Source organism: Lipophrys pholis (genome assembly GCF_963383615.2).
Source record: "Lipophrys pholis genome assembly, chromosome: 8".
NCBI classification, from domain to species: domain Eukaryota; kingdom Metazoa; phylum Chordata; class Actinopteri; order Blenniiformes; family Blenniidae; genus Lipophrys; species Lipophrys pholis.
In genome coordinates, this window is record NC_137630.1 from 9,801,941 (window position 1) to 9,818,756 (window position 16,816).

General features: G+C 42.9%; 1 protein-coding gene across 1 annotated transcript in view; it reads right to left on the reverse strand.

Annotated features, from left to right (window-relative positions):
- The window catches only part of agrn (agrin), a 315,332-nt gene that overhangs the window by 64,845 nt on the left and 233,671 nt on the right, over positions 1 to 16,816 (reverse strand). Inside the window, exons 9-12 of the mRNA XM_080470074.1 lie at positions 10,962 to 11,159; positions 10,264 to 10,464; positions 3,072 to 3,214; positions 846 to 951 (exon numbers count right to left, since the gene is read on the reverse strand). Coding sequence (XP_080326200.1) covers positions 846 to 951; positions 3,072 to 3,214; positions 10,264 to 10,464; positions 10,962 to 11,159 — 648 coding nt within the window. The remainder of the gene's footprint in view (positions 1 to 845; positions 952 to 3,071; positions 3,215 to 10,263; positions 10,465 to 10,961; positions 11,160 to 16,816) is intronic.

The window sequence follows — 16,816 nt, forward strand, 5'->3', positions numbered from 1 at the left end:
GATGGTAGAGAAGCGTGACAGTCAGTGCCCAAGGAGGCCAGCTTAGGAGAATCTGCAGGGATGTGTGTGAAAACACCAGCAGCTCCCTCATTCTCACTCACTTCAACTCTTTCCATCCTCCTTTTTTTTTTTTTTTTTTTTAGCCCCAAGGGGAATCAAACAGGCTGAAATGATCACACAAAATCCCTTAAGTGCCTTTTGCTCTGCTCCCCGGCCTGTGCTAACAACGTCCCTTCATTTACCAGAGAGGAAGATGGTTAACCTTTGCCTTTTAGCCACTGAACACACAACTATTACAGCTGATAAAAAAACCATTCATCACATGCAAAGAGAGGGCGTTTATGTTTAAGTAAGTGGGGCAAAGTGGTGTCCAGAGGGTTAAAGAGGCAAGCTGATGAGTAGAAGTTTAATAGTTTAAATAGTCGGAATGTCTGGCTGGAAAGAGTGAATCACTGTTGCTGTCAGCTGCGTCCATGCAAAAACGCCTTGGAGAAAGAGTGTGAACTCCGCTCGACCCCAGAGGACCGGTCAGTTTCCAGACACCAATGAGAACATCGCTGAAAAGCTGCAAGTAACACTGAGTCAACTTTCCCCAGGCAAATGTCACACGCATACACACCATGTTTGGCATTGACCTTCACTGTGTCACTCGCTCGTGGCTACATTGGTCACGCTGAGGAAAGACAACAGCGGCGCTGCGAGAATTAGATTCCAACTCGAGGCAATTACTACCCCATCAATGAGTGAAATGAGTGGAGAAATGAGATGTTGGTGACAATGAGGCTTGATGAGGGCGCTCCTGCGCTCTGTAATGTCATTAACCGTGAGTGGTGTAATGTACCGACCTGCACAGGGTCCCTGGTTATGAATCAACAAGTGCTCTTGTTTCTCACATCTGGCCTTCTTCAGCTCGCACTCGTTGCCGTAGTTTTTCATGTCTGAGCCACAAACCTGAAAGAGGAGAGAATTATAACACAGTTAAAATGTTTTTGCCTGATTCACGGCATGTCTTCAGCCCGGTGTTTTCTTTACAGGTCGATCTACGCAGAGTAGTTTCTAATTGTGATGCACCGCTTTCGTCCGTGACACCTGTGGTCGGTGTTTGTCCTGCTCTACAGTAATTGCTCATTGACTTTTTGTATTTCCGGGAACAAATTAGATTGAAACTTTAGTTATAAAGGTTTGCTGTTGAGATAAATGAGATTGTCCACCAGACCAGAAATCACTGAGAGGATCATGATACATTTTTGAATGGAGATCAAAAAATCTAAAGTTATTGTAAACAAAAGATAGAAAGAGGTTGACGAGGATGCAGCGCCAGTATAACAGGCCTTTGGTATAAGTACTGGGCCACCAGAAAGTCCAATCCGCCCAGGTTAAATTTACCAGTTGTGAGAAATTAGGACATTAACAGCAATACATTTATTTGACCACCAGGGGTAGAATTCATTTTCTTTCCATTTTAGCCTGTATATGTGGTGAATCAGTTCAGATGAGCTGGATTACTACACATATGTAGAAATGTGTTAAAACATCATTTCAAGAATTCGCTAAGTTATTCTGATCATAATATAAATTAGTCGACTATATTTTTAAGTTCCAGCTGCATCTGACCAAATGTTTCATGTGTTTAAGATGTAATTAGTGTAATAAAAATCCTCTGTGATTTGTAAGTTGTAAAGCACTTGGTGAAATGAAGCATAATATTGTTGAAATTGCAGTCAGTTTTTTCCAATTTGACATGTGTTGTAAAAGGATAGTTCATTAAATGTGAACTTATTGATGATATAGTCATACTTGTACAAAGCAAAGAACGAGATTTAGAGTTCTAGTTATTTCCATAATATAATGTTATTATTTAGTGCTCTGGGCCACTTGGGATCAAATTGCGCTGCAAGTGGCCCCTGAAGTAAAATGAGACACCACTGGTACAACTAATCAGAGAAAGTCTTCCAGTATCACAAAATCTAACAATGTAAATGGTATTTATTTATAGGTTTTGTGTTGACATTTTAAACCTATCAATTTCTTCTTATTTTCCATGTAGTGTAAAATACCCTCACAGCAGGTATTTTAACTCTACAAACAGCCACAATAGGCCAATTGAGAACAAGCCTGTTACCCTGTAAATCTTTACAATCAACACATGACTACTCGATGGATTGGGGAAATGTATTTAATAGCCTTGAGTAACCCAAATGCATTGAAATAGCATGTTTTATTTGCTTGAGTCTTGGAGTTTATCCTAAGGTAAAACTACATTAAAAAAAAGAACAATATCAGTACAAGTTTAAAAAAAAAAAAAAAAAAACTGACTTTGAAAAGATTGTATAGGGCCCTAAGCACAGGAGTCAAAACAAATTGTAGTTTTGACAATCTGTTCTAAAATGTAGTTAAGATTTCTGGGTTAATTCACCTCTATTTCTACATGTACCTAAAACATATTTTCTTGTCTTTGAGTCACTCCTGAATGTGTTGTATAACTCAAGCTTCAGAGAGTCATCAATTATTATACCTTATTCTCATTTGAAACACTAACTTAAAAAAAGGATCTCCACTGAAGGTGCACTCCCTCGTTTGGCTTCAACCTTTCAACCACTGAGAGTCTCGCCGGTTGTAACAGACATGCCCCAGTGGGATGTCATCACTTGAAGTTACAACCGAACTGCTCAGACGACAGCAGCTGAGCCACATCGATGGTCATCAGACAAACTCCAGCTGATGAAGTGCCTCGGCGGCCTGTGCTCAAAAGCACTTGAAAAAAAAAAAAAAAGTGGACCTTCGGGCACTTTTGGTCCAAAGCTGTTATTTCGGAGCCAGTTGCAAAACTTCAAAGATCAAAAGACACATTTTCCCAAGAAATCATCTGAGGTCATTTTTATCCATAAAATATATAATTGTGAGTTTTCAAGAGATTTATGTGTGAAACAAGCACAGCTTGTTTTCAGTAATTTCATCATGGCTACTTTACTGCTACACTTATAATCCGTCCAGCGTACAATAATGAGAAGATTTTAATCGATCAGTAATCATCACTGATGACCAGACTGACAGAATGAGAATGGTCGTACCGGGTTGTGAGGCACACTTTGGCAGGTGAAATCACACATGCAGCGCTCATCCTCCGCGTCCTCATCCCACGAGCCTCCGAACGTCCGGCAGCGGTCCTGTTCACAGCTCTCCAGGCCTGAGCCGGACCCCCCTGAGCCACAGTCTGCATACAAACACATAAAACAAGGTCACTGCGGTGGCCTGGAGGTCAGTAGAACCAAGCTTCTACATATTCTAATCATCAAAACAGTGGGTTCTACATCGAGCCCCATAAACCCTCGATTGCTGCCCAGGCTTTATCCCACTGTGCTATTGTGTACACATGACTAATAATAGCATAAAAAAATAAGAAGCCCTCTATTAGTGCATGGGGCCTTTGACACTTTGGGTCATCACCAAGATAGGATAATTTATATTTCCGTCACGCTGGTGGAGGGGAGCGGAAACCAAGGCGCTGCTGGTAGTACAAGATAATGACCAATCCCAGCGAGGGCTAGAGATTGACTAAATAAATTAGACATCTCTACAACACCAGCGAGGCATCCCTTTCATTTCAATTAAATCGGAAACAAAAAGGGGAGGGAATTATTAACCACGACCAGTGTGCAGAGAGAATTGGTGGCATGGCCTGACTTTATGGGTGCCTGCTTCCTGATATGGAAATGCAACTAACTGCAAAGTGTTTGGTAAAATGTAATTATCTTCTGAGGGTTTAAGAAACTTTGCACAGCTCTTTTAACTGTGAGCCAGAAAAGTTTCTGATTTGTTTCTAACGTTGTGTCGAAAGAGGGTCAAACTGATCTCAAGTAGCTGCCAACGCATACAGGAAAAGTTGTAGAAATGACTGAAATCACCAATCTGGAAGTGTCGCTTTGTGACACTGTCAGAATGAATACGAGACTGGGGGGGAAAAAAAATCCAAGAGAATAGTTTTATTTAAGAAAAACAAATCGGGTACTAATGCAGACCGAGGGCAAAGGAAGTGGGAGGATCCTGCGTTTGAAGTTGCAGATTTCACCTGCGGTGGAGCTCCTGAGGGAGATTAGGTGAATGTGTGTGAAGGCAGGGAATGAAAGCAGTCAGCACGGAAAGATGGAGAGAGCGTCAGAGGGAGAGAGGCACCCTGGGGGCTGACAGAAAGTTCATTTGAAACAAATTTGTTATTCAAAACAGGAAGTGTAGTCCGACTAAAAGCTCCCAGCGCAGCTGAGCAACCCACAACACGTTAGGCAATCAAGGTGTTCCTCCCTCTACTCCACTACTTTTCAACTGCGTGTAGCACTGCGCAGCCTCTAATGGTGAAATCAATGCGTAGTGATGGAGGTGCCACTTAGCATAACCAATGTTGTGAAGTAGATTATGGAGCAGGTCACAGTGCAGAGGAGAGAAAGCAGATTAAAGAAGACCTGGCTGCTCTGTGAAACGGGTCATCAGCAGCGAGTTGTCGATACAGTTGCAGCGCCTTCACCTCATTATCCGTGGGCACAATGGAGGACTCGTGAGCCGTTTCGCGTTCCCGTTGCCCGCAAACATCAGGACTCGTTAGGGACTCGCTCCGTCTCCATTTTGAAACGGCGTGACCCGTGACCCTGATCCTTTTTACTAGAATTTACCACTGAAACGGCTTATTGATTGAAGACCGCAGCCTCGAGGTAAGCATAACATTTTGTATCGGTTGCGAACACGTGGTGGCCTTCGGCTGTCGATGGCATTCTCGCAGGAATTTGTACTCAGGCGGCATGTCAGCTCGGCTCAGGAAGGATCAGAACGAGAGCGAAATCTCAGGCCGCTGACGGCCGGCCTCCCGTGTCTGTTTACTGTACGCCAGCTCAGCAGGCAACGTTACGAAAGACATGCAAGATGAGCCCATTCTTATTCTAGTCATGCCCCCACCCAGAGGGGAGATAAATAAATAAAAGAGGTAAGACATTAGAATGGAATAAATAAAAGTGAAGGGGCGAAGTGGGGTCCTAATTAGCTGCTGTTCTTTGATGCGCTCGCCACCCGCTCTGCCTATGAACCTTTCAATTAATACATCCCCAGCCAAGATAGCTGCATCAGCTATTCCCCCCACACTGCCCATCCTTCCCTTTTTACTCAATCATGTCAGAAGCCCCAAGTCTATTTAGCCAAGGGAGCTCCATTAGGAAGACAGAATTCAGTGGCGGAGAGAAGAAAGGGAATGAATAGAGAAAGAATTATGTCCGAGAGAGACAGAGGGAGGATTTGACAGGAGAATTATGGAAGAGGAAGTGATGGAGAAGACCCTATTGTATGAGCTGTCGAGGATCTTGGGTTAAAGGAAAACAGAAGAGGAAAAGAGGGGGATGACATGGGTAGGTATACACTGCACATTGTTGTAGCGGTTAGCACTGACAGCGAGAATATCTCCGGTTCAAGACCGGACTTAGTGTTGAATCCATGCCCCCCCCCCCGCCCCCCCCGCCCCTGGTTCAATAAAGCAGTGTAGAAGATGAATGTGTGAATGGGGAGTTTCTGGTTGACCAGATTTGTCGTGTCTACAACCGTCGGATGTCATTTTTCTAACTCTGACATCTCAACCTGAGCAAATGCCAAGTCGGTCGTCTGCTGTTTGAAATAAATCCTCCTTCGTGGAGGCGTAAGTCAACACTAAAATAGACAGGCACATTGGCATTTGGCACATTTCGCTGAATCCATCGGCGATTTGTAAGGACCTCTCTGAACAGATGATGGCAGGGCGTTAGTCCAAATAAAGTTGCAGTGTGATGAAGAGGAATAGGGGCCTCACACAAGGTGGGAGGAAGGGATTGGGGCTGCTTTGGCGGTGGCAGAACGATTAAAGAAGTTTTTTGTCGCCTCAACAGAAGGTTACAAGCCCCATGATGGATGGAGCGCGAAGGGGAAATCTGCTGATCTCACTACGAGGGACACGTCTTCCTCTCAGCCCCCCACTCTGCGTTGTCCTTCACTGTCTTCTGGAGCTTGAGCCATTCCTTCGCGGTGTTGATCGTGCATCTCCGCCTGATCTCGCTCTCGTAATTATGTTTATTAAATGTCTATTCAATTAAAAAAGGGGGCCCGGACCCCCGTAGGTGATGCACTGCTCTCAGTTGCCACTTTGTCAGTGTCGATAGAAGGAGCTTGGGCCAGGCCTACCCGAGTGTGAAATTAAACAGGTGATAAATTTCCCTGTATGGCTAACAGTGGGAACGCTGTCATTTTTCATTACTGCTAAATAAAAGGCGGGAGAAAACAACTTCCATTTTTATGCCGGGTGCTTCCCTCCTCCCCAACAAGACTAATGAGGATGGTTTTTAAGGCAGGTCTACGTAAGCAAATAAATCACATGTTCACTCCCTCTCTCCGCGCTTATCTTAGATGTGAAGTATGCAGTCGGAGCTTCTGCATACTGGTGATGGAGAGCTTTCCTGCTGTCTACAATAGAGCCAGAAAATACAATGTTACATTTTGTGACAAGGGTGCTATATTATACAATATATGCTCCTAATTTTGCGAAATCCACCACTCATATGTCTTGACAGGGGTGAATATATTATTCAGGTGCGTAAGCAGCACAGTGCAGATATTTCAGTGTTCGAAGCTGCATCTTTCACTGTTTCAGTGTCACCAGGCTGACTGTGGTTCAGAAATGAGGATGCTGGAAGAATGGTAGTGCGGGATGAAGGACTATAGGTTCCATCTAAGGGGGGGAATTTATTGATTCCCGTCCACACCCCTGTCAGTGAAAGCCTTGGTGCCCCTTTTGTCAAGAGGAACAATTTTGAAGGAGACGAGTGGAAAATGGGAAGAGATGCAAGTGGGTGGGACAGCAGGGTGCGGCACAGAGTGCAAAAAGAAAAGAAGAAAAAGAGGAAGAAGAAAAAGATTCCATTGTGTAAGCCTGATGGTTTTCTCTGAATCAAAATGAGCAAGTGATGGAAAAAAGGATGATGTTCAGAGACAGTGAGAGAGAGAGAGAGAGAGAGAGAGAGAGAGAGAGAGAGAGAGAGAGAGAGAGAGAGAGAGAGAGAGAGAGAGAGAGAGAGAGAGAGAGAGAGAGAGAGAGAGAGAGTGAATTCAACAGAAAAACTAAGCCATCAGGCGCCACTGGCAAAGTGATGCCCTTGGGGAGGTAGACGAGAGCATTTTTGCCTGATATAAGACAACAGACAATGAGGACAGACTCTGTGTGTGTGTGTGTGTGTGTGTGTGTGTGTGTGTGTGTGTGTGTGTGTGTGTGTGTGTGTGTGTGTGTGTGTGTGTGTGTGTGTGTGTGTGTGTGTGTGCGTGCGTCTCCAGTGACAGTAAGTCTGCATCGAGGGCATACCGTCTCACATTTCTTCATGCTCCACATACAAAAAAGGTCACTCATCTCAGTCAATGAAATGATGTTAAATCGACCACGAGAAGCTTTGGAGGCATGATTCGCCCCACAGGCCTCGGGCCAATACGCTAGACAATGGTAGTTAGAGAGGGAGGGGAAAAAAAAAAAAAAAAAAACGGCAGAAAAGAAAAGGAGGAGAAAGAAACACCCCTGGTGGCAATCAAAAATGGAAGTGGATTCCCCTCATCTGTATTTGCTCTGTCCTCCATCTACCCCCACTCCTCTTCTCTCCAGCCATCCCTCCTGCTGGCAGGTATAATCTGCTCCCCTTCACACCTTGTCAGAGGATGACTACGTTGGCCGTGACGACCCACCAGCCACGGAGGGCGGGGGGGGGGGGCCTCGCCGTCGCCACCGTCTGCATGTCAACCAGTGGCTGGCACACGGCTCCCTCCAGAGTTGTCCCCAAGACGGGCAAAGCCGGGGACTGGTGCTACCCTGCCTCGGTCTGTCACTGCTGATCAAGATATGATCTGCACGGCAAATTAGATCTCATTTATTCAGAATGTGCAGGAACGACGCAGCCGCAGGCGTGGAAATCAGGGATACTCACATTAAGTGCCATCGGTCACACATTTAAAAGCCTAATTGGATAGAAGGGTTCGATAAAAGCATGTGCTGCAGCTGCATAAACAATCTCCCGCTATAATGGCTCGTATAGCAAATTCAGGAAAATGTAGATGAGGTGACCAAACGTCTGCTGCTCTGAGAGCCTATTTTTTTTTTTTTTACCAAAATCAACATTCTCATTGGCTTCTATACTTCAATCATGTTCATACACATTTTGCAATTCTTTCATTTCAGTTATTGTCCGCTTGGGCTGTGCAATATGTAGATATTACATCAGATTGTGAGATGATATTAGGTTTTCCATTTTAAAGACGAGGGATGTAATATTCAAAGTCTTCTTGTCTTTTCATCTCCAATAGTGATTTCACAATATTGAATCTGTTGTGAAGGTATCAGTAATCATCTTAACAATATTACTGCAATGTCAATAAGAATATTCTTCTAATTGTTATATTTGATTTGTCAGTTTGCACAGCTGAGGTTGACAATTTCTGACTAAATGAAAGGAGATGAATTTACTGGGGTAGGAGTGATATATCCACTCTCTGGTCTAGTACTGTGATATTTTCGTTATTCATTATTGTGTGTTTTAAATCAAAAAAATGTATTCTTCGATCCTATAAAAACTGTTGTTTCAGTGCAGAGCATGTAGTTAAAGCATTTTCACTGCACATTATATTATGTGTAATTGTTGTGTGTGATGAATAAAGGACTTGACTAGACTATATATCAATCCTTTTTGCTTAATTATATTCAAATCTCCTTTCCACAGTGATTAAAGCCCTTTACTTAGACTGGATGAAACATCAAATAGCATTAAAATGTATTAAAAAAGTAAAGCAGAGTTGCTTTGTATGCATTGAGAGTCAATCTCATGCAATTAACTGAACTCACACCACACATTTATAACCTGCATCATTGTGTGTGAAAGATCTTTGGGCAACCAGTGCCTTTTGTTGATGGCTGGTTAGAGCAGTGGTGTCAAACCCATTTTAGTTCAGTGGCCACAAGCAGCCCAATCTCATCTTGAATGGGCCAGACCAGTAAAGTAGTGCCATAATAACCTATAAATTCTAACTTTTCTTTGTTATGGCGCAGAGTATGCGTGATGAAAATGTCTATATTTTCACAAAACCAAACAATTACGACCAAAAATAGCTACAATCTCAACATGAAGCCTATTTTATTAATACCTTCTGGTGCAATATATAATGAAATGTCCCAAAAACACAATCCAAAGACCAGAAATCTGTTTCAGCCCATGGGCCTTTTGTTTGACGCCCCTGAGTTACATGCTTCCAATTAGAAAGCAAAAGTTAGAATGGGTCTCTGCAAATATATACTAGAGATCTTGCATCTAATTCTGTCTATAATTAACTTTTACTAATACATGAAGTTGGAATGAAGTTGTGAAGCGTTGCATTTTGATACAAAAATGTTCACTTTATTTATTACTCATTGACCTAACGTTTGTAAATCTTTTTACGCTTCAGGACTTCAAAGCAAACAGCCACCCTTTAGCTCTTATCTCAAATTGCACCCTGCAATCAACTAATTGGTTTCTTCACTTTGGCATAAAATCAGCTTTCAGACTGGTGTTATTATATGTTGGATAATTACTGACGTTTACTGTTGGGCTAAGATTTTACCAGCTATGCTACGAGTATGAAGATCCTGCAGACATCTGGCTTTAAAACCTAGAATGACAATGACAAGTTATCTAAGCTGGAGGAAAATTTTTAATTTACAAATGCTTCAATAGGACTTTTAGTGGGCATCTTTTGGAGAAAAAAAAAAGAAGGAAAAAAAAGTCACAGTGAATTTGACATTGTCAGATTATAAATGTGTTGAGTTCCCCATTGAGTCAGACTGAATGTGCATCCCATAAATTCCTGCGAGGCATTTAGGAGACATTGTATATAAGACTTGAACAGATGTAAAGTTGTCCTTGCCTGGCAGCATATATGTCTTAACAATTTTACAAAAACAGCTGCGAAGTTAAAAAATCCTACTCTGAACTACCAGGACAATCAATAAAGTGTCCAGAAGTGAACTCTCTCTCAATCAGGGTTTGTTTATGAGCAGACTTTCCCTTCATTCTATTCATTTATTTTGCTATGTTCGCCAATTGGCATGCTGCTGATGGCGTATGCCGCCATTATGTAAACCCACAGATGACTAAATACTGTACCACAGGTCAGTTGGTGAACATAATTACACCACTCCGATGGCCGATTGGTTAACATAATTACACCATTTCCAAGTCCATTTCCTACCTTCGTCGCAGCTGCCGGGCCTCGCCACATCAATCCTCCTCTTCTGCATACAGGAGGACACGCGGAGTTCACACTCATTGTCGTAGGTGCTGCCGTCGCTTCCGCACACCGGGGAGAAGGCCTCGCCCGAGCACTGCGGGCACTCGCACTTATTCTGGACACACCGGGCGCCCCAAGCACAAACAGTGCTGCCGCATGTTTCTGGATTAGACAGTCAGACCGGAGACGGGTCAGAGCAGGACGGGTCAGTGCAAACCAAGAAAAAGAATTTGTTTTGATGGATCACATCTCCTCAATAGATTTTCTGTATTCGGGACCTCATTGTCATGCATATGCCTTTTCTTCTTGTAATATATTCGCCTCTTGAAACGTATACATATGCTACTCCCTGAGTTATTTCCTGCCTGAACATCCAGTTTGACAAGTCTGTTAGCACTTGAACTGCCTGCCTGCAGTTGTATGAGGTCCCAGTTGGACTCCATTTCTATATTTCATTTCCACATTTAATGTTGAGTTAGAGGAGGGGAAGAAGAAGAAAAAAAAGTTTGTATAACTTGGGTGTTTTACCTATGAATGTCATGCATTTTTCTTATCGGTGCGGGTTCATGGCCGAGCCGGGATCACTTATAACCCTTTGATGTTAATAATATGTATGAAATAGTGTAATTATTGCATGAATGTGTGCGTGCATGACTTACTGCACTCTCCCTGGCTGACCACTCGGAGGTCCATCTGCTCCGTGCAGGCCCGCACGTGAAGCTCGCACTCGCTGTTGTACGTGGTGCCGTCGTTGCCGCACACGGGCTGGTGGGACTCCACACACTCGGACGGACACACACACAGCCCGCTCTGAGCATCGCAGATCGCCCCGAAAGAGCAGTTGGCACAGGCTTCATCTAGGAGGAGACAAGAGAGATGATCCACAAATATTATTTAGGTATCTGCGTGCGTATACGTGTGTGTGTGTGTGTGTTTGTGAGCATATCGAAACCACCTCGATGAGAAAGAGGATTCTCACACTCGCATTGAATTGACATTTTTGTCTGCTGTATTTTGTTGCACCTAAAATGGTTTAATCTTGATTTTATGGTCTGTCGTATGCTATGGTTTCCATGGAAACAGCAAAGTCCACAATGGCACATCTGGTTGTAGAGGCATCTCCAGATCCCTTTATTAATAAATGTTTGTAAATATTGATGCAAATTCAGGACTGCAGCCTGTCAGTAGTGCTGACAGACCTGGCGGATGTGTGAAATACAAATTCCACACGTTATGTATGTTCTCCGCTGAGTTTTTTGACAGTTGCAATTCATTGCATGCTGTTGTTTTACAGTATTTTTACACAAGCGACACACTGGTGGTCACGGAGATTTGGGCTCCTAAAACTCAGATCTTCTCAAATATATCCTCAGCTGGCCCTCACAGATCGACTGTGAGTTCCAAGTTACTGTCATCTACATGTTTGCTGTTCTACAAAGTGGAATTTTCAGTAGAATAAAGGGTTTCATGAGGAACTGTTATGTTTCAGGGCTTCTATCCCTGAACAATCAAGGCTCTGGGCTCCCTCAGGATCCCGCTTCTTCACTGCAGGGGTGGGGTTGGTGCCTTATGAAGCTTTGTGTAGGGGGGAGTGGGGGGTCTGCCGGAGGCATCGCTGCACCAGCATTTAATCTGGATTTGTAGTTTCTCGGATTCAGTTGGATTGATTTTGATGAGTTTTCTCTGAAGTTGTTGCTGGCTTGCTGAGTCGCCGCCGACTTGTGTGGAAGATTTAATGATGGAGGCATGGTGAGGTGCCGTCGCCAAAGAAATTATTCTGATGCTAATTTGAGTTTGTCAATAATGTGAACAAAGTGTGTTTTAATGTATCTCACTTGATGATCCGCGAATCATCCTAACGCAGGCTGCGCATTGTTAACATAAACACCACATAATGCTCCATGATGACATTAATGTTTATGCCCTTTTGTGGTATTTAACTGATGGCAAGATAATGTGTTTGTGGTCTGAATAAAATGAACCTGATATTTACAGAATCAGTAAACACATACAGTGTTTTGAGCAGTTAAACAGTAAAAAAAAAAAAAAAAAGAAGCTGTTTCTACAATGCAGAACAGCAACAGGAAACACAGAAAGTTAATATTCTGAGTGGAAAGCTTCAGTGGAGTCCACCTGAACTGAGTTCAACTGCTTTAAAATAATACACACACACACACCTGCCGTTAAAAGGCGTCACGGTTAAAACAAGGCGAAACCCAAACCATGAAATCTTTAAAAATAAAGAATAAAAATACTTCACAGACTGAATTTTGACAATGCGTGGATCTGAGGAAGAGGATTTTTAGGAAAAAGTTCCCAGAAACAATGGAGGCTCCATCACTAAAGACATTTCAAACCACACAAAGAAAAGAACAATTCTAGAAGTGAAACTAAATAGACGAACACAAAAAGCTTTGGAGATTTTTTTTTGCAAAAATAGAGGACTCTAACAGGATAGCACGACCCTCCTTCTAGCACTTCCATCAATCAGGGTTTTTTTCTTCTTTTTTTTTTTGAGCGAGTGGTCTGAAACTGAAGCAGCTCCTGAGAAAAAGCCACAGTGGGGAAGCGGGCCTGAGTTTGCCAAATGACACTTAAAGCAGTCTGAAAGCATGAAGGGAAAAGACTCTGTGGTCTGATGAGACAAAAACTGAGCTGTCTAGTCTGAATGCCAATATCCAGTCCAGTGGAAGCCAGGTACTGCTCAGCACCTGGCTGCTGTCGCCCCAATGGTGGGAAACATGGTGCCAGTATTGTTTCTGTACTGGGAAACTCGTCAGAACCCAGTTAGAAAAGCAACATTTTCCAGTTTCTGTTCACCAGCTTGTCAGGTCTCTTACAAGATAGGTAGTTTTATGCATAATAAGACTGACGTTTGGATTTTATGCTGAAAGAGCTTTTGAGACTTTTTGAATTCGGACTGAATTTCACAAGAGCCACTCAGATCATCTCTTGGGGAATTGTTGATGCCTGGAGGCAAACCTTCCCCCACATGAAATAGTTAGTCAGGAGGATCAGACATGCCGAGGCTACTGATGTCACGGAGGGGCAGGAAATGAACGTCCAGGTGGAAGCCTTGTGGACAGACAGGACTAGTAGCAGAGGCACCTTTCCCTCTGACACCAATTACACCAGGAGGATTGCATTAGCGCAGCTCGCGATCACATTCAATTAGGGGCAGGCTAATAACAGACGCTAATTCAACGCTAATTGAGAGAGGCGACGCTAGCCGCTGGAACCTTACACATTATTAATCTGTTTATTACTCTTCTACAGTCTTTCATTCCCTCCATCTTTCCATCTAATGTTGGCATCCACTCTTTTTCCTGGATTAACAGCCTTGAATGTGGACTGAATATTGGACTACCTGGCATTTATTATACAGTACATCGCCTGTAGGAGCCCGTAGGAGCAAATGTGTCATTCCATGTTAGTGGAATATATTAAATAAACTGCATGAACAGGCCACTGATGTTTCCCCATAACTGATTATGCTTTGGTTTGAGGTAATCATTTATAATTTTATTCATAAATGATATGAGTCTTAATGTTACAGCATGCAAGGGTATTTCTGCCTCCGACTTTGTGTCCGATTCATTGACCTTTTCTGAAGCTGTGTCTGTGCACAAAACAGTCGATAAAAAAAAATGGCTTCCCGAGCGTGGTGTTGGAAGGCCTGACCCACAGAGCCGCTCAACACTTTTAGGATTAATTGGGTTGAGAAAAAAACAAAAAAACAAAAAAAATTTGTTGGAGACCGGCTGTTCTTATTTTCTGGATGGGAGCAAAACCCTGCACGCAAGTTTCACACACTTGTGTAAAGAGTTAAGAGCAGAGTTTGAGAAAAGAACATTTTCTGCTTTCCTGTGACACATATAGATTATTTCCGGAGAGGTCTCACACTCAATCCTGCTGTAAAGATTCAGTCTGCACTTTGCTTGCACAAACCGATGTCAACTCATCACAAATCTCCAAAATTACAAAGATAAAAAAAATATTTTTCAATAAACAAAACTGTAGTTTCTAATTTATTTACTGGTGATTGGACTGTTTCAGTGTGCTTAAATTACACAGAGATCAGAGCCGTAGAAATTAAATCTTGCTACATTATTGCCAGTGAAGTAGCACAAGTATCAGGGCTGCAGTGTGAGGGTGAGTTTAGATCAGATTAGATTTTCATTTATTTCAGAATTTGTGAAAACAAATTTTTTTCAAGGGAGCCGCACGGTGGAGCAGAGGTTAGCTCCCTCGTCTCACAGCGAGAAGGTCTGTGTTCAGATACCAGCCGGAGCCTCTCTGTGTGGAGACTGCATGCTCTCTCAGTTTCATCCCACAGTCCAAAAACAGACATGTTGTCCTGTGATGCACTGGGGACCTGTCCCAGGTATAACCTGTCACCCATAGTGAGCCGGGATTGGCTCGGTGAGCCTGAACAGGATAAAGCCGTATAGAAGATGAACGTACGCTCAAGTTTGTCAAAACACTGTGACAAACTGGATTCGAGATCATTCCCCAGATTTGCCCCCCAAAAGCACAAAACCGAGTCATTTCTTGCTATTCTAAATGCAACAAAATAAAATGACGAGATGTTTGGAGATTTTAATCTATTCGACACCAGAAGGCATCTTTCAAAACAATATGCTTTAGTTCAGATTTATTTCAATTTGATCAGATTTTAATGAGAAATATTTAGCATGACAGTGTTTTTATACTACCTCATCATGTACTTGCCACTCTTATCCACTAAATCAAAATGGAAACATTTGGATTTCATGGGTTTATAGGTTAATTTGCACATTTTTGACTGGCTAAGCCCTAACAGAGATCAATCTGAATGCGGCCCCTGAACAAAAATGGGTTTGATAATCTGCTCTAGGACAACAGGACAGCAGGACAACATGGGGCTGCTGTCAAAATACAACAAACCAATGCTACATGTTGCTGTCTCAGAGCCTGATTTATTCAAGTCCTGCATAAAGTATGCTAAATAGTATGCTCATGGAAAAAGATTGTGCTTGTAGTTTATATTTTGTAGGTGATCAACAAAGATTAACACAAGAGCAAGTATTACAATGAGGGTTTTATGTGCATTAGACCGTGTTTACATGAGAACGATCGGTTGGAAACTGTTTCTCTGCTTGAGTTTGACATGGAGTGATTGCATGGAGCCCCACAAACACAAAATAAATTGAGTTGCAGGTGTTCTTGAAAGGCGTTATGAAACATATCGGCGTGTTACAGCAAATAAAACTGAATACGAGGGAAAAAATTGCTTTCAAGAAACGGTTACTCAAACAGCCGTGGAAAGAGGACTTCAATGTGTGTGTGCATTGTTTTGCCTTTCAAGCAGTTTAAGTCTACAATTTATAACTCAGACGACATAAAAATACTTTGTCGATATACTATCATTGTTCCAGCTATCTCAACATTGCTACATTGGGATGAAAGATATATTACGTGAGGGGGATCCTCTCGTTCTTCTACCACAAAAACAAGTGAGCGTAAAGGAATAAGTGTGTAAAGTGGGGTTGCTGTGGTTGCCGCTCCTCTGTGGTTGCGGCAGTTATAAATCAGGAAGTAGCGCTGGTGAGTGTTGTCCTTTATCGGGCCCCGCGTCCTGATAGTGGCCTCGCTTCTTTATCAGCTCCTGGCCCTCGCACCTGGCTCTCCACGCTGCCTGATCCTCCAGACAACATGCATCACAGGCAGAAATATAAAGGAGGTTCGACTCAGAGAAGTGCAGAGAACTGCGGATAATATTGAGAAGTCCTCGTTGTTGTCATGCAGTCAACTGCGAGTTTGACAGTATTGATTTGGAGTAGCAGTGGAAAACAATCTGTCTATAGACAACATCTTGGTTGGAGGATTGTGGTATAAAGTCTGTGAAGCCATTGTGAGACACGGTGAGAAAAAGTAGCGCGCTAACGAGAAGGTTTCTTTTATCTCATGCAGATACCTTTAATGTCCACTGATGTACGTACGCCTCAGAAAGTATATATCGTATAGCACAGCTTCAAAGGAAGATATTTTAAGGCCGTTTCGTGCTCTCAGTTGTATTTCATGCTGTCAGTGATTAGAATTGGACTGGCTATTTTTATCTGCCTTTCCATTCCTCCATCTATTATGTTCTAATTGAGATCTGAGAGACCGAAAAGCTAAAAAGAAATACAATGGAACACTGAAAGAGATCTGCATTACAATCTCATATGTAGTTTTTCAGCTGGTTCCTGCAAGCCTCCTGTGCGATCCAATAAAAGACCTGCTACAGACACTAACAAGACAACTCATCTGTTTGGGACTGGTGGAGGCTCAAAGTGGGCACCAGCCACCGGGCTGGGGACGCCCGCCAGATTCGGATCTGTTTTCGGCGTATGGAGATGGACCGAGCATCAGATACATTCACTAATGTCCAGCCAGCACTGGCAACTACATTAGTGGAGATGGGATGATATTTGTGCACCATTCATCACAAGTCTGGCACAAGTGTGGGCTAAATTTAGGCTGTTGTCGGGGT